We start from the raw sequence: 18,221 nt of genomic DNA, 5'->3' as shown, positions 1-18,221 counted from the left end.
TTTATCTACCTCCCTGTTGCTTGTCTCATCTGCAGTGATGGGATTGGTCTGATATCCTTGCCACCCGCCTGCTCCACATCCCCCCTTGCTCCCAGTCCATTCCCAGCCTTTTATCTTGTCTTCTAATGTGGCATGGTGACTGAGCCTTGGGCATTAACATTTTATCCCTCCACAGTTTTAAAAAAAGCCCTTAAGTTATATCCTCTCAATCGTGATGATAGATTCCTATGGGAGATGTCTATTGAAATGAAGAATTATGTCTATGGAACTTGATATACCAAACTGTTGTATATATAGCTTATCAAACTCCTGTTGCAAATATAGCTAGCTCACCAAGATCACGTCGTTGCCATATCTTTTCTTATCTATAATTATGGTAAGATTCACTTCGTATGTATCTTTCTCAAGTTGAAATCCGAATTTGGAAAAACTTACCAACAATTGTCTGAATAAAAATTACTTTCCTGGCCACCTGAAGGTTGCGTTTGAATGTTGCATTACATTAAATTAAATTGAATTAAGTTGAGATGATAAAATATTATTAAAATATTATTTTTTAATAATATTATTATTATTTTAAAATTTAAAAAAGTTGAATTATTTATTATATTTTATATTAAAATTTAAAAAAATTGTAATAATGAATTGAGATGAGTTAAACATCCAAACATAGAAAAAGGCCGAAAGAATCTTCCCAGGGTACAAGGTGAACCTCTAACATGTACAAATTAAAGATAAAGAACTTGATGCCACATTCTTTCTCCATTATCTATGGAGGAATTTGCATTGCAAGCCAAACTTAGCGAGAATCTCCAATCAATTTGGAGTACTCATATTAAAAAAAAATATAGTTTTAATCATTTATATTTGTCTTAATATACTCTCTCACTTTTGGGTCAAACTATTTCTTAATAAATAGACCCAACACGTAGAATAATATTTAATTAATGGAGTGAAGTATAGAATCAGAATTTAAATTCATAACTTCTATTTTAATGTCATATGAAACTATCATTTGCCTCAAAGTTTTAAGAGTGGGGCTACTCTGCTGCCCCACTCTTACGCCTAGCGGCTTTTTTTTCATATTTTTTTAATATATTTAAATATTTTTAAAAAATAAAAAATACACTAATACACTTAAAATCACTTTCTTAATCATTAAGTAAAAAAAAAAATTTAACCAGCGGTCAAGTGGAGGGGTCAAAAGTGGAGGGCATAGTAGTTTTATTCAAGTTTTAAAGTACTGATGAAAAGATGTACTTTTAATTATTTGTATATAAGTTGAGGTCGACCAAGCCAATATGTTTCGCACTGTTGAAAAGATGAGAAGTGTCATTTAATATTTTGAGTAATGTTAGATATAAGTTTAAAATTTGCAAACCATTTATAAAAAAAAATAGAACTTATATAAAAGATATTAATTTTTAAATGTATCCAACATTTTTTGTTATAAATGAATAGCATAAGATTTGCATACTATTTACTTAACAAAAGAATTTTTCAAAAGAAGGGTGAGATTTACATACTTTAAGACTATAAATATCGTTTCTCTTATATTATATTCTTGTAATTACATGATCACCTTTCATGTCATCTCGTCCATATACGATTGAGTAATACTAGAGGCAAGTGTTAAATATACAAGTCGTATAAAAGATTTTTATAAAAATATGGATAAATCTTAATTTAAACTTTTTTTTTATAATAAAATTCATTTTTTTTATAAAAAATTTACCCGATATTTGTGTAAATAATTTCTCTCCAAAATTTATTACCATTTGGGCATGTGTAGTCCCCGTCCGGCGGACGAACCAATCCAAAATCGGGGCACATTTGAAGAAGAGTCAAATGTCTAATGATAGAGTGTGACCGTCTGTCTATACGGCCGCATGGAAGACGTAGGGTCTTTTACGACTAACACAACAAAAAAACAAAAAAAAGCCTCTGCCAAGCGCTTTCTTGCCCGTTACGGACACGCTTACAATTGGTTTGTATTAAAAGAGTCGATGGATTGAGGTGATTTATAAATAATAAAATAAAAATTTAATTATTTATTATATTTTATATAAAAATTTTAAAAAATTATTTTAAAATTTTAAAAAATTAAATTATTTATTATATTTTGTATAAAATTTTAAAAAATTTATAATAATTAGATGAGATAAATTGAGATAGATTTTGAATATAAACGAATATGTTGAATGAGTGTTGACTATTGGGCCCTGTTTTTTTTTTCCCTTCAATTTTAATAAAATCTTGATTATTCCATTGCTAAGTTTCGGAAAAATATTCTTTAATATTCAATTTTCTACTTTATTTAAAATTATAATTTTGCATAAGTATAGTAATTTTTTGAAAAATAATATTCCATATTTTTTTTAATTTCTAGACATAGCATTAAATTAATAGACGAGTAAAAAATAACAGAATAATATATCTTTTAATTCAAATATTATTATCTTCATTCACATATATTAATATAATATATTTAAATAATATAATACTCTATCACATAACAAGTTTTTGTCGAGAATAATATAGTGTAATTATTCAAAATAATAAATTAATTATTAATATTTAAATATCATTTAAGGAGATAATAATAGAATAATAATTAATTTCACAAGATAAATTATTTCTAGGAAAATGATAGGGATCGAAAGTGGTGCCGAGTGCCGACGGATTTTATATATAGTTTTTAATAATTAAAGAAATGAATATTAATAAATATGTTTACTTCTTAAAATATTTAAATCGAAAAAAATTACAGTAATCGACCATTTTCAATGTCCTGGCATTGTTTTTATTTATTTATTTAAATGTTGTCCTTAATTCTATGGTTAGAAGGAAGAGCCAAACATGGCACGAGTCGGTTTTAAGCCCCCATTTGCATCCTAAGATGATTTTAGATAAAAATTAAAAATTAAATAAAATATTATTATAATTATAATTTTTAATATTATTATTATTTTAAGATTTAAAAATATTAAATTATTTATTATATTTTATGTAAGAATTTTAAAAAAATTATAATGATAAGATGAGATGAATTAAGATAATTTCTCAATCTAAATAGAGCCTAAAGGTTACAACCATGTCTCCAAACAAAAACTCAGTATTTATAATATCAATATGTATAGTTCACTTTTATAAAATTTTTCATCTCACATCATCTTATTTTATTTAATTATTTTAATTTTTTATATAAAAATAATAATTTAATTTTTTTAAATCTTAAAAAAATTATTAAAAAAATATATTTTAATAATAATTTATTTTATTTTTAATTTTTATTACATCTCATCGCATCTCATTTTATTTATTAGAAAACAAACAATAAATATTAAAAAGAATAAATATAGATAAAAATCATTATTGAGAGTAATTATTTTGTACACATGATATGACATCATCTAAATTACACATCTTGTAAGTCTAAAATAAAAAAAATAAAAAAATAAATATAATTATATAATAAATATAAAGTATACATTACTAGAGTGACTTCTTCTTATCATTACTCTATTAAAAAACAAAGAAGATCGCCGGCTGAAATGGGATTGAGAACAGCCAGAGAGGCCCATAACCAAAACCAGAAGTAAAGGGCCCTCCCACTTCAAATTCCTCAACTTTCTCTCTCTGCTCAGAGAATTTTATAGGGAGGAAGAAACACAGTGAGTGAGTGACTGAGGGAGTGACTCAGTAAGGGAAAAACCAATCGACAAAGAATTCCGAAACTGTATCGTCTAAGGAATCAAATCAATCATATTCCAACGCCTCTTACCTATTTCTGTGCATATGATCTTACGTAAATATAAACCCCCCTTCCCCTTCCTCGCACTCCCTGTTTGTAGGAGTCTGGGTCTGATTCTTTCTCATTAATTGCTGCCGTAGATCTTGAAAAACCATTATCCTATAGCTTCGGCTTCTAGATCTTTCAGCTGACGCTCCAGATTTGCGTGGATCAGGGATCTTTCTCAGCTCGATTCAGCTCATTTCCTTTCCAGGTATCTATCATGTTAAAGAGGAAGATGCAGAGATTTTGATGGGTTATTTTCTTTAGTAATTTATCTTTTTCACGTTCTTGTATTGGCTTTACGAATTATATCGGGAACCAAACGGTGTGCATGCAAAATTGCTAACTTTGGAGGAGAGGCAGGTTGACTAATTGCTCAATGGACTGTGCATTTGGGATTTGGATTTTGTGGTGTTTGAGCGTGTCTTGGTTCTTGGGTAGGTTGGAACTTTACAGGAGTTGGATATGGGTTTGACTTTTTAAACGCAAGCTTTAGTTTTTGTTAGTTACTTGTATACGTATAGAAATGTGAATATCGGTTGGTTCAAGTCCTTGGATTGCTTCACAACTTTGAATTTAAAGGGCATGCTTTTCAAACATTGCTTTCCACTTTTCCTTCTGTCTACTTTTGATAATTTTAATCTTCTTGTTATTTTTTTCCTCCAATGATTCTATTGTTTCCTATATCGCGGGCCTTTCTTGTTTTTAATATTTATGAACTTTCATTTTGAGTTGCTTAAAGTTTATACGCTTTTGCTCGGTTTGTTGGGTTAATGAGGAAAGGTAATAAATGAAAGGAACAAAAGGAAATAATACGCGGGTCTTGAATGTGAGTTCTTTGGTACGAAACTGCCCAGCAGAGTCCGTTATCTCGTTATTGGCTGGTGTGCTTTATCATGAATATTTCTTTTTTCTACGCGAGTTATATGGAAGCCTACTTTTTCTTATTTGATTTTCATTTACTTCACTTATTTCACAATTTTGTTAATTTTATTTTTCAAAAAGCTTAACCCTAGAAGAAATTACCCGTATGAAGGCAAATTTTGATCTTGTCTGTTATTTGGTTTATTAACTTTCTGTCTTTTTTTTTTTTTTTTTGTGTGTGGTCTACTTAAAAGCGTACACAGATACTTGGGAATATAGAGCCTGTGGTCTGACTTTTCAAAGGGTAATCTCTTGTAATGTTTAAGCTTTATCACGCCTGTCTGGCCTGCTAATGGAATTTCTTTACAATTTCAGATTCTTCTACACCAATAGGTTGAGGATTCTTTAGTGGGCTATTAAATACTAATTCCATATGAAAAGAATGTCATGGGGAATTGGATACAAATGTCAAGATGGACGTTGCTTGATATGAAGTTGTGATGCATTTAATCTAGATGAAGACTGGCCAGGCGTGGCGTGTAGGCATGGGTGATATGCAGGTCTTGCCTGGGCCTCGCCATCGACCTCCCATGAAGAGGCCTATGTGGATTATTGTCTTGGTTTCATTGGTCACAGTATTTCTAATATGCGCTTATATGTATCCACCCCAAAGCAGTGGTGCATGTTATGTGTTTTCTTCTAGGGGTTGTGAGGTTATTTCAAATTGGCTTCCACCTACTCCTGCACGCGAATTTACTGATGAAGAAATTGCATCTCGTGTTGTAATAAGAGATATTTTGAATGCACCTGCTGTTCAATCTGAAAGTTCTAAAATTGCCTTCATGTTCTTGACTCGGGGGTCATTGCCTTTTGAGAAGCTTTGGGACAAGTTTTTCTATGTAAGTTTCTGTTTTATCTATTTTTTTTTTTTTTTGGCCTAATAAAGTGATGTGCTTCTTGATTATGAATGATTTCTTTATCACTTTTGTCCTAACCATGCATATCTTGCTTAAATTTTTCTTCTTTTTCTTTTAATTGCTTTTTTACTTATGTTGACTATTGCTTTCATAGACTATTGAACTGAAAGTATCAAGTTCACTTCATGTTTTGCTCCTGAATGATATGCACCAAAATAATGGAGCTTTGCTATTTATGTCTTTCTTGTTAGACTTTTGAATTTATGCTTGGTTAACATGTCTGCCATGGTGATAAATGCACGCCTTATGTAAGACCTATTTCTTTCTGTAGAACTAGTCTGTTTAAAACAAATGTGAGACCTATTTCTTTCAGAGCATTGTTTTATGCTTGTAAAAAGTTTTTTATTTTTATTTTTTATTGTTGGTAAGTTAATATATCTAGCTAAAGTTTTTTAATCTTTTCTGGCAGGGTCATGAAGACAAATTCTCTGTTTATGTGCATGCATCTAAAGAAAAACCTGTACATGTGAGCCGTCATTTTGCTAATCGGGACATACACAGTGATCAGGTTGACAAATTTGCTTTCTGAATGTGATCTAAGTTTACATTCCTTTCATGATTAGACATTTTATACTATGTGTTTAAAGCCAAAAATAGGAACAACATGTTCGTTGCAATCATTTTATATTTTTTATTCTTTTTTCCATTTTTTTAAGAATTTACAAGAGCTTCCTTTCTCTTAGTAGTACCGGATTTTCTTTTTCTGTTACAATCTAGAGAATATACTATCTCTATGGTTGGTCTACTCTTGAAATTATGGCTCCATATGAAAAACCAGGCCCCCAACTGCTTATAAACGCTTCCATGGTTTTGACATGAATTATATTTTTATAGTGTCTGTTGAAGATGGGCAGGGCATAACTCCCTGATGGATTGATTGATTTAGTCCTTCACTTACCAATTTGGCTGGTTGCTTTGTTTGATTCATTAATATAGATCTAGGAAATCAGTTTGATATGAGTTGTATAGATTGGTGTGAAAAACCCTTAGGATATGGTTGAGAAAATCAGTACATGTCTGGGAGTGTTCAAGAAACGTTGGGCACACTTAGCAAAATAAAAACTTTCCGTTTAGTTTTTTATATGCTCAAGGTTCTTGTTTAGTAATTTCTTGGATTTAATGTCATTGGAAATGTGGACCATGAGAGTTCTCTATTGTTTGTATTTAAGGCATTACCATGTTTGCCCTTTTCTGAGAGAATATGGGATGTAAAAATAAATCAAGAAGTACATTAACTAATGACTACACATTCTATTGCCCCCCTGAGAAAAAAAGGATAACCCTGGTAAAGTGAACTTTAGAAATGCTTTCTTTCCTTCCAAATGTATATGCTTTTCTGTAGAGGCAATAATTGGAAGGAAAACTCTTAATATTGTTAGTTTGTAGTTATTAATATTGTTACTTTTTGTTTTTTAATGAGACAGTGATCTGTCCACAGCTAAATGTATAAGTTTAGTCAGTTGATAATGGTGCAGGTCATATGGGGGAAAATCTCGATGGTCGATGCAGAGAGACGATTATTGGCATACGCTCTCCAAGATCCTGCTAACCAGCATTTTGTTTTACTTTCTGATAGGTGATGAGATGAGGGATTATTTGGAGTTCTTTTCCTTTACTAAGTGTAATTAATTTCTAATATAAATTTCTGCTTAATTCTTTCTGGATTGCAGTTGTGTTCCTTTGCACAATTTTGACTATATCTACAACTATCTGATGCATACGAATATCAGCTATGTTGACTGGTAAATCTTTTTGTATAATAGCCTATTATAAGTGTGGAGCAAGCACTCCAAATTGGAAATTCTTCATCATGTGGCATTGATTTGGATCTAGACTCATCCCTTGTTGAGGCACTCCTTTTTCTTTACCTCAGCTTTCAGGATCCTGGTCCACATGGAAATGGCCGGTATTCAGAACACATGTTGCCTGAAATTGAGAAAAAAGACTTTAGAAAGGGTGCACAGGTACATTTTATTCGAGATGGTAGTGATGCTAGGAATGTAGCTTACATAGGATATTCAATGCATATATATTGCAGTGAGGACAGCTACTTGGACAAATAATGGAGCTAATGTACAAAGCACTAGCCCTTTTTTTGATGGGTACAAATTGAATAAACACTGGTCTCCATATTTCGATAGCTTGTAAAATTTTGTATTTGAAGATGCATTACCATTAGAGCAATAACACAGTTATAAATTGGGCCTCATTAATTCTTCCAGGACTTTTGAGACAGTATTTTTTTTATAGGTAAAAAGAAATTTAATTAAAACCACGTAAATAGGGTGAGGACTTTGAGACAGTTAACTAACTATTGTCATCCGTATCTGTTGGCCGGTTTTTCTAGATGCTGGTGGTTGAAGTCTAAGAAACGATTATAGATTATCAGAGGTGATGCATTGTTGCATCCAGCTGTAAGAGCTTCACCTGTTTCCCCATTAGTCAGGGCAGGGTTGGTGCTGTTGAAATGGTTCTTGGTTTTAGATATACCAGCATGCAGCACAGCACCTCTAGAATTAAACCTCCTTCAGTATCTTCTATGGGTACCAATTAATTCTTTTATTTCTGTTCAGTGGTTCTCAGTGAAAAGGCAGCATGCTGTTATAGTTATGGCTGACTATCTGTACTACTCTAAATTCCGTGATTACTGCAAGGTAAATTTCGACTTACATCTTCTGTCTTCTTTGTTGTTTCTGAAGACATGATATTGTAACTATAAATAGAGAGATATGTGACTTCAGTATGTTAAATGGCTTAATGCCATGTAATCAGTAAGTTGTGCACTATAATCCCTTGTTATATAATATATACGTATGTTTGACCCTTAGAAACAAGCATAAAAGATGCTTCCCTGCCAAAACCTGATCATCAATAGGACAGATACTGTCCCGCTTTCTTTCTTTATCTCACGCATGTCGCAGTACATTGTCAGGTCTATTTTGTTTTTTTTTTTTTTGACCAATGTATGGTTCTTTTTCCTATGATCCATGCATATCTTCTTTCCACAGTTGCATGTTAAAATTGTATTTGTCCTATTAATGGTTTGGCTTCATAATTTTGCTCATTGTGAGGTACTGGATGTCTCCCCACTGTCTTTCTTCTTCTAAGTCCTTGGCAACATGCATTCCCTAAGCAATTAAGTGGGTGACTATGTTAATATGGGTTTGTGAGATCTTGGAAACTGTATTTTTTGTAAATTGGCACCAACAGTCATTAGTGTCCTTGATAACTACAGCCAGGTTTGGAGGGGCGTAATTGCATTGCCGATGAACATTACCTGCCAACCTTTTTCCATGTAAGAATTTCTGTCCACATTGCTTCTTTAGCTTTGGTTTGTTTTCAGCACCTCTGACCGAATCTTCTGAGAATATTTCCAGATTATTGATCCTGGTGGAATTGCCAACTGGTCGATCACACATGTTGATTGGTCAGAGAGAAAGTGGCACCCAAAATCTTACAAGGCTCGGGATATTACCGAAGAGCTTCTGAAGAATATTACGGTATACTTCTTCCTGATCTGTACACTATTTTACCCAAAATCGCCCAGCATGGATTTTGATTGACACTTTGAACGGTGTTATGTATGCAGTCAATTGATGTAAGCGTGCATGTAACCAGTGATGAGAAGGTATGCTTTCTATATGGACCCTGATTCAATCTTTAACACGTGAATTGGTTAGGCAGTGTCTGAAAACAATTTTCTTTCCTTGGGCTTTACTACAGAAGGAAGTGCAAAGATGGCCTTGCTTATGGAATGGCGAACAACGGCCTTGCTACCTATTCGCCAGGAAATTTTACCCAGAGGCTCTGGATAACTTATTGCATCTATTCTCCAATTATACAGAAATTTGAGCTAGATATTTTTGACTCTTTAAATTCTTTTGGTCGAATCGATTGTTGCTTTCGATCCTTTCACTCTATCTTTGGTTCCCATATAGCTTACCAAGTTGTAAATTGGCACATTATTAGGCTTGAATGATCCTGAAGCACAATTCTTAGAGTGCAAGGGCAACTGGCATAGCAATTACTAATTAGGGTGACCTAAGTTGGTAGTAGTAGGCTTCCAGGTTGTTAGCGTCACTTCCTTGGGGATGGGTGAATTGAATTTTGATTATTTTCCCCTGTAAATGCTGGCTGGGCTCCAAATGTTTATCTACTTTGTGCTGCACAAAATCTTGGGGGAATTATTTCTGAGCATTTATGGTTAAATCTTTGTAAAAGATGATGACAAGGTGAAGTTCTTAGTAGGAGACATCAATAGATCCTTGAATTCATACTTTTGAGTAGAAAGAGGTAAAAAAACAAAAAAAAAGGTTAGGTGAGTATAGTTCCCAGTGCCCTGAGTTATTGTGGGAGGGTAGAAATTAACAATACTTTGTCGATTTAGTTAGAAAAGGTTAAACATTTGTATAATCATCAACGTTTTATATCTACTTTCAACATAATTTTTCATTTCAGAAGAAACAATCTGAAGAGTTTCTGGTTTGGTGATGCTTACTTCTCACCTTTTTGCATGCTCATGATGTTTATCATGAGCACTATATCATCTTCGCAAGAGAAAAACATAAGATTCAACTTCGTCAAGAACTATAACAGCTTCTTTTCTTTCTTTTTTTCTTTTATCTTCTTTTTTTTTTTAAAAGAAGGAGAAGAAAACTTTCCATCGACTCTGTTTCAACCTCACTAATCACTATCTCAAGCATTTCTCTGAAGGTCTTCCATCCTACCTTCGGCACATAAAAATGGGTTTGAGATGGATTTCGAAGTAAAAGATGGATAATAAATTTTTTATTTTTTATTTTTATTTTATTTTTCTACCTGGGTTCTTCTTTGCTCCACTGAATTAGAACTTGAAAGATCACATTGTACCTTATTCTAGGTCTATATTTCTCTCCCCTCTCTTCTGCAGCAATTGTTTAACCTTAATTTCTTTCTTTTGGGGTCCTCTACAGAAGACAGGTAGAACTAGGACTGAACTGGTCAACACTGTCTTCATGTTAGGACAAATCTCACAATCAGTGACATGTTGCCCATAACATACTCCACAAAGGTCCCGTCCATGGTTACTGATATTTGGGGTCATTTGACTTTGTGGTCCTTGAGGTTTACTCCACTACCTCAGACCATTCCACCTGCACCAAAATACTGATCTTAGATGAATTTGGTGGCAGAAACAAATCTAACCTGGATTCATCACCACCTTTTATGTGGGCATGTGTTAAGATACGAATTAAATAATAAAATCTATTTTTTAAGTTTTTGAAAAAAGTTGTGATTTAAAAGCATGTATAAGCACTAATTATTATTTCTCAAAGAATAAAAATAAACAAAATAATCAACTTACAATTTTTTTTCAACTATTTTACTTCTTTATATGAAATGGAAGATAATTTAAGGCTCGTTTGGATAGTGAGATGAGATGAGATGGTTTTAGATGAATTGAGTAAAAAATTGTTAGAATATTATTCTTTAATATTATTATTATTTTGAGATTTGAAAAAATTGAATTATTTATTATATTTTGTATGAGAATTTAAAAAAGTTGTAATGATGAGATGAGATGATATGAGATTGGTTGAGAGTGTTTTTATATCTAAACGGAACTTTATTTTTTATTGAATGATACTTCTTTAAATATTAAAATAAATGATCCATATGTGCCATCAAAATAAGATTAGAAAACTCAAGGTGAAAAGCAGAGTTTGGAAATTAGAATCAATTATCGTGAAGAAAGTCTTCCTTCCTCTTGTCAGTCAAGCTTTTGGAATTGTATATTTTTACTTGCCGGGCCTACTCTTATCTGTAACTTGTGAACAATCCGCAAAGTTCCAAGCCCCAAGGCCACGACATTTTCAAAGTGAGAGAGCACGAGTCAGAGAAAATTATGCATGCTTTCAACAGCAAATCATGGTCATAGGCTTCTGAACTTTTGCAATAGAATGTGTATAGATCCACCCCCTGACTGGTTCAAACACTTATAGTCAAATTACTTTATAAACCTCACCTTAAATTGTAAATGTCATCATTAGTGAGAGAGTAAATTGTCTATAAATTATTGAGGAGGATTCTGAAATTCAGTGGAAGGGACTTGCAACCCTTTTCATACGGCTTGGATGGATCATTTGGTCTAAAAGGAAAAGGAATTAAAAGCCGACAAAATCATTGCTTTCTTGCTCAAGTACGTTATCAAGCAAGGAAAAAGAAAGTCCCTCTCATGTGTGTGTGTGTGTGTATATATATATATATATATTTTATCTAACTCCTACTCGCTCAATCGCTCATATCCAATATCCCCTACAGAGGCTACTTTCCTTCTCTGCATATCTTATACAGAAACATGGGTTCTTGTTTTTCTTGCAGATCATCACGGGCATTGGAAGGCATAAGAGTGGTTCACTTGAATGGTTATGTGGAGAACTTTGAACATCCTGTTTCAGTTAGCCAAGTCACTGGCAAGCCTGCAAAGCACTTTGTATGCACCCCATCTCAGCTTCTATCCACCACCACTGGCTCCAAACTACTAAAGCCCGATGCCCAACTTGAAGTAGGCAAAATCTATTTATTGCTACCATTCTCAGCATTACAATCTGAGGTTTCCCCTATGGACTTGGCCTGTGTAGTGAAGAAGCTGACCGCGGTAGCAAAAACTAGCCGGTGTGAGGCTAAATCTCCCCGAGATAGTCCCTTGGTGAGTCCATATGGCTCAACCCCTGTATTGAATTCACCATCTAGAAGTCCTAACCGGTTTGTGGCGCCAAAGGCAGCCATGGCACCTTCCGATGCGCAGAGTTCATCTCGAGCTCGGTCATGGAAGCCCATATTGAACACCATTAGAGAGAAGTCGTTCAATCGTGGAAGTGAATCAGATTTGCAAGAAAAGCATTCGGAGATGGTCCAATAGCTTGAGTTTGAGGTAGGTGGTGTGCTTGATGCATAAAAATATCAAAAGGAAGGAATAGGGATTAGGAGACATTGGCAGAGATGTAATAGTGTTGATTATAAGTGAAATTGTGTTACTTTGTGATTTAGCTTCAGTGATCTTAAAATAGTGTATCAGCATGAAATGTGAATTTGGAATTCAGTACAGTTTTGATAAGTATATGAGTTCATATTAAACTTTTAAATCGTACAATTTTCAGAAATTTTAATCACTACATAGATGAGTAACAGGAATAACTTCACTTAAGGGTCATATCTTTCATCCTTGTCACGGATCTCTCATCTGATTTGTCCTTCAAATATTTGTAATGTTAGCAAGGGTTAAGGCATCACAATTGCTGCTATATGGCTTGCAAGGAAAGCACCCAGAAGCATGAATTCAGGCCTCAAATTATGGTAATTAACGTTTAGCACAATCGGTTGAGTGCTAAATTACTCTTGGCACTGAGCAGTCCAGGTTATATGTAATGCTCCAAAGGAAAGCCTAAACCACATGACCTATACTCTAAAATGACTAGTCATAATACTATCAAGACACAAGTATTCAGTTTAAATGAAGGGAGGTTAAAAGAAAATTCTTATTATGCCATTTGTGCGTGTCATCCTTGCACAGTCTGAGCCATGAGGTTTGGGCCTATTATTGAGGCGTTACATTATAGGTTTGTAGATACCTTGCTCTACAAATCCAAGTTTGAATATGCATGGCATCTTTGCAATACAAGTATAAATGTGATTTAATGTTTGTCTAAATATAAAGAACTTGGGTAATGTCCACAAGCAGACCACTGCAACGAATTAAGGAGCCCCACTTCAACTACTTGATTAAAAAGAAAGAAGATCCGGATAGCCTGGCTAAGCAGTTCTTGGAAAAGGACTACATTCATTTGACTTGGCCACCGAAAAAGGCGATGAACTCCTTATCATTAGGTATAAGTGGGGCAGATATTTAACAAGGCAAATAAAGTTGTTTCACGTGAATTTCAGCATAGAGTGAAAGTCCAGCCACTTGTCTTGAGCATTCTGTAGCCATCCCTCCAATGTTTCTAGCTGACTTCTGTACCTATTAGTACTTGGGAACTTGATGCAGAAAACAGGTGACGCTTTGTTGTTTACAGGGTTGGTTGATCCAGCCAGTAACAATTCTAATAAATTTTGCAAGAAACTGACTTGATACGATTCTATGCAATCAATGAATCAAAGGGGCACGACTATGGGTGCTTGTGGGACCCACTTTTGAATAGGTGAGCAGTCCCACCCACCTTCCTTGCTAAGAGAAACAGTAAAATGCTTAGGAATCCAAGTTTCTCCTCTTGAATCTCTCTCTCTCAATAGCTCCCTCTGTTTCTCCTCAATTACCTTCTTTGCTTCTCTTGCTTTCTCCCAGTCTTTGCTCAGGATGCTCTGGCTCACATCACTCCACACCATGGCTGATTCACTTGGCCACACTTCCTGTTGGCATAAGAGAATCGCATATCATAATCAGGTACACACAAAGACACCCTTGCAAATGTAAAAGACATCTATTTTTGCAGACACATCTGTAACATGTATTTTCAATTGCCCCCAATTGTGAAACAAAACCATGTTCCTAAGCATTCGATTAACCAAACTATGTAGCAATGAATAAGTTTGGTTCTTGTCATATCGTTTGAGAAAAAAAGTTCCATCCTTTGCTTTCTATTTGAACTGTATGTATTCACGTTGTAGTAATTTTATTTATTAAAAACAATTTTAGTTCTTTCTCCGTATGGAAAAAGAGATGCAATTGTCATGTTAACATTGAAAAATTTAGTCACAGAATCAATGGGCTTGGATTTAAATGGGTACCCATTATTTCCCATCATACTTTATGAAAAGTGTACATAGATGCTATAAGTACAAACAGGGGAAAGGAGGGATAGATGAGGATTACAGGTGAATTACCTTTGGATCCTTGACAATTGGAGCATTCAATCCTGAAATGACTTCTTTTGCATTGTATATAATTGTTAATTTTCCATTACTGATGTCCTTCACTCCGACAGTTCTGTGGTAGGAAATAAAAAAACTAGCAATTTATTAAACAAATAACACAGGTTCTTTTATAACCATCAAACATATTCTTTGATATTAAACAATAACTCATGTACAATCAAAGCTATTGTTCATAACTATTTATTTCAATTAAAAGCAGAATGAAACACGAAGTCCTTTCCCGTCACAGACAAGACAAGTAACCAAGAGCCTGGAAATTAATTTTGCCTAAGATCCTCATTTTCCAACCAAAAAACATCAGAGAAGGGAAACGCATACCATGCTAATGTGTTAATAGAGATTGATTATTAATGCTTGCAGAGTGGAGAAGGAATGATATTGCAAAGACACCTATACCTATCCCAGTGACCATCAATCTCATAAAGAGTCTGCAAGGATGATGACTCAAATATCTTCCCCGTAACAGATCGATGATTTCCTCTGCGCCATAGAAAAGAATTGCTCCTAAAACATAACTCAGCTTCCAGCCCAGTTTCTTGACACTGGATTTTGACCTTACCAACCCAATCTGTCCCAGGACCTGGAAGGAATCTGATCAATAGATTCAGTGAGTTCATTACATAGGTTTCTCCATGATTTAGTAGCTTCAGCTGCCTTTTGCCCAGCACCTCGGCTTCCACTGAAGTACCTATATTGGTTTTTAAAAAACGTCAAGTGCATATAGTATAAGACAAGAGAAGTGAAAAATATACTAAAGCCAAAGGAGTATGTAGATTCAAATGTTATTTGCCTTGTTGTATATCTGTAAACACTAGTCATGAAACCATATAGATGTAACTTTATAAATGTTGAAAGATAATTGTTGAACAAAATTTCATCATTGGTAGCTAAAGTAAGTGAAAGTATTACAACTGGAGTTAATAGATATTTATAGGAATGTTAAACCAGTGGATACTATTAGTTCAGGACAAGTGGATTTGAAATTCAAGGGCCCAACGTGCACATCTCAATCTCAATAAACAGCATCCAGCTAGCATAAAAAGAAAACTCATAATAATCACTTTGCTAAAATTCATGTACCATGGAATTTGGGAGAAGGATGATGACACCAAATCAATTCAACATTTTCTCTCTCATCGGTAGCATGGAGTGCAGATACTGGTGGGTCGTGTGAAACCTGCAGACAGGATAAAGAGGAGCGTAGCCAAAGTAAGGAAGAAAATAAATAAATCTTCAGTTCAAACTGCGCGGGCAAGCTGTTCCTTGCATCAAGATCAAGCTAGTTTGCCAAACATGTTTGACCTCAAGTTTCTTAAGAGACTAAATTTGGGCATGTCCAAGCCCTTGCCTAACATAAATATGGCAATCTTGACCAGCCAGGCGTGTGATAAACGAGTCTTCTCCTGAAGGTATTTACCTTTCCACTCTTCCAACTTAAGAGTGGTGGATAGTTAATTGGAAATTCATAAGAGAAAGCAAATACCTGTTCAAGAAGAACATTGAGATTCCCACTTGAAACATGGTGCGTCTCTCCAAGAATGGGATTATAAGGAGCCACACCGAATATCACAGGACGCAGAGTGGAAATGCTCCAGGCTGTAACGGCTATGAATCTGTCATGGGGGCTCTTGCCGCCGTTGCACCTGCTCAACATATCAGTAGCAATGCAATACACCGATTCACCAAAACACTGAAGCTGTGACTTTGGAATGTTGAAGATAGGGGGCAGCTGAATGAAACGAGAAATAGTATTTGTCAAAACCATTCGAATAATGCTAGTTATAAGTGTCAGGCCTATAAGTCCAAGTACTTTAAAAATCATCAATATATGTGGTGACTAGAAAGAGTTTTTGACTTGCCTGAAAGCGTGAGAGATCTGATCCTGGCATGACATTTTTGAAGAGACTCAAAACTAGCTGGAGAGGATTAGGAGCTGTGTAATCAATATCTGATTCCCCCTCCAATGTCACTGGTTTTGTCAGAACAATCCGGATATCATTCCCAGCTCCGGTGACCTGCATTATATTATAATATATAATGTTTCCCAACGGTCATGCACTAAGAGGAGGAAAAAACCACGTCTCTATCTTGTAGGCACCCAGCTTTGGCTACAATTTAAACCCCGGCCCGACCGTCTCTCTCTCTCTCTCAAAGCACGCATATAAAGTTCGTATGTGGGCTTCCATTCCATCCTTTTATGGGTGGAATCAGAAAATCTAATTTTGTGGATAAAAATATAAATAAATAAATAAAGAGATTTTCGTATAATCTTTAGCTATCTCATGTGTTTGAAATTGTGCCAAAATAAGTATCATGTCTATATCTATATAGTATCATGACAAGATACATATATAGAGAGATAATATGCATGTCTAAATCAATTACTTACTCTATCTGGTTTCTCATTAATTTCTAGCCTTCACCCATCACCACACCAGGACTCTTTATACATAATTCAACCAAATTAATTGGGATTATATTCAACTTTGCTTAAGGCTAAACATAAAGAAGAAATTAGACTTTTTGCGTAAAGAACAATAATAAAAACTTGGAAGATACCTACCTCCAAATCATATAATATAATATAATATATACATAAATATCTAAGGCCTCGTTCACTTTCACAAAATTTTTAATCTCATCTAATCTAATAATTATAACTTTTCCAAATTCTCGTACAAAATAAAATAAACAATTCAACTTTTTCAAATTTTAAAATAAAAATAATATTAAAAAATATATTCTAACAATATATTATTCAACTTTCAATTTTATCTCAATTCATCTCATCTCATATCATCAGTAAAAATAAACAAGGCCTAAAGTTGCTAGTAGTTTTGGTAGTGGATGGCAATTTTCTTTTTCTACTGATATACTTGGAGAGAATGATAATTACACTCCTGAGTGCACAAGCGCTGTATAATCACTTTGATATGATTTGTATAGATTGGCATGAAAAACCCGTAGGATATGGTTGAGAAAATCCGTACATGTCTGGGAGTGTTCAAGATCCTGCTAACCAGCATTTTGTTTTACTTTCTGATAGGTGATGAGATGAGGGATTATTTGGAGTTCTTTTCCTTTATCAAGTGTAATTAATTTCTAATATAAATTTCTGCTTAATTCTTTCTGGATTGCAGTTGTGTTCCTTTGCACAATTTTGACTATATCTACAACTATCTGATGCATACGAACATCAGCTTTGTTGACTGGTAAATCTTTTTGTATAGTAGCCTATTATAAGTGTAGAGCAAGCACTCCAAATTGGAAATTCTTCATCATGTGGCATTGATGTGGATCTAGACTCATCCCTTGTTGAGGCACTCCTTTTTCTTTACCTCAGCTTTCAGGATCCTGGTCCACATGGAAATGGCCGGTATTCAGAACAGATGTTGCCTGAAATTGAGAAGAAAGACTTTAGAAAGGGTGTACTAGTACATTTTATTCGAGATGGTAATGATTCTAGGACTGTAGCTTACATAGGATATTCAATGCATATATATTGCAGTGAGGACAGCTACTTGGACAAAAAATGGAGCTAATATACGAAGCACTAGCCCTTTTCTTGATGGGTTCAAATTGAATAAACACTGGTCTCCATATTTCGATAGCTTGTAAAATTTCGTATTTAAAGATGCATTACCATTAGAGCAATAATAAATTGGGCCTCA

At 34.1% G+C, this 18,221-nt stretch overlaps 2 protein-coding genes and 1 long non-coding RNA gene across 6 annotated transcripts; 2 read left to right on the top strand and 1 right to left on the bottom strand.

Moving 5' to 3' along the window:
* The first annotated feature begins 3,561 nt into the window (after positions 1 to 3,561).
* Positions 3,562 to 9,547, top strand: LOC121262982 (glycosyltransferase BC10). 4 transcript variants are annotated; one of them, XM_041165718.1, is made up of 12 exons: positions 3,562 to 4,007; positions 4,915 to 4,964; positions 5,036 to 5,559; positions 6,047 to 6,145; positions 7,098 to 7,213; positions 7,308 to 7,379; positions 7,511 to 7,601; positions 8,211 to 8,291; positions 8,873 to 8,932; positions 9,015 to 9,137; positions 9,227 to 9,265; positions 9,361 to 9,547. In XM_041165718.1, the coding sequence occupies exons 3-12, from the start codon at positions 5,176 to 5,178 to the stop codon at positions 9,487 to 9,489; spliced, it is 1,194 nt and encodes a 397-aa protein (XP_041021652.1). In that variant the 5' UTR covers positions 3,562 to 4,007; positions 4,915 to 4,964; positions 5,036 to 5,175; the 3' UTR covers positions 9,490 to 9,547. The 4 variants fall into 4 exon arrangements, with proteins under 4 accessions (XP_041021652.1, XP_041021653.1, XP_041021650.1 ...); XM_041165719.1 differs by lacking the exon at positions 4,915 to 4,964 and having other exon boundaries at positions 7,113 to 7,213; XM_041165716.1 differs by lacking the exon at positions 4,915 to 4,964.
* Positions 9,548 to 13,767: 4,220 nt separating this feature from the next.
* On the bottom strand, positions 13,768 to 16,552 carry LOC121263150 (oxysterol-binding protein-related protein 4B-like). Its single transcript, XM_041165963.1, has 6 exons — positions 16,410 to 16,552; positions 16,034 to 16,279; positions 15,631 to 15,727; positions 14,947 to 15,238; positions 14,500 to 14,602; positions 13,768 to 14,025 (listed from the first exon to the last, which is right to left on the bottom strand). Exons 1-6 carry the CDS (start codon positions 16,437 to 16,439, stop codon positions 13,771 to 13,773), a joined length of 1,023 nt encoding a protein of 340 aa, XP_041021897.1. The 5' UTR covers positions 16,440 to 16,552; the 3' UTR covers positions 13,768 to 13,770.
* A 998-nt stretch (positions 16,553 to 17,550) lies between these two features.
* On the top strand, positions 17,551 to 18,221 carry LOC121263231. The gene is made up of 3 exons (XR_005940199.1): positions 17,551 to 17,596; positions 17,691 to 17,762; positions 17,894 to 18,221. It is a non-coding gene; the product is annotated as an uncharacterized LOC121263231 (long non-coding RNA).

Source organism: Juglans microcarpa x Juglans regia, chromosome 4S (assembly GCF_004785595.1).
Source record: "Juglans microcarpa x Juglans regia isolate MS1-56 chromosome 4S, Jm3101_v1.0, whole genome shotgun sequence".
In the NCBI taxonomy this organism is placed as follows: Eukaryota; Viridiplantae; Streptophyta; class Magnoliopsida; order Fagales; family Juglandaceae; genus Juglans; species Juglans microcarpa x Juglans regia.
Note: the sequence above shows the minus strand (reverse complement) of the source record. Positions and strands in the feature narration are given on the sequence as shown.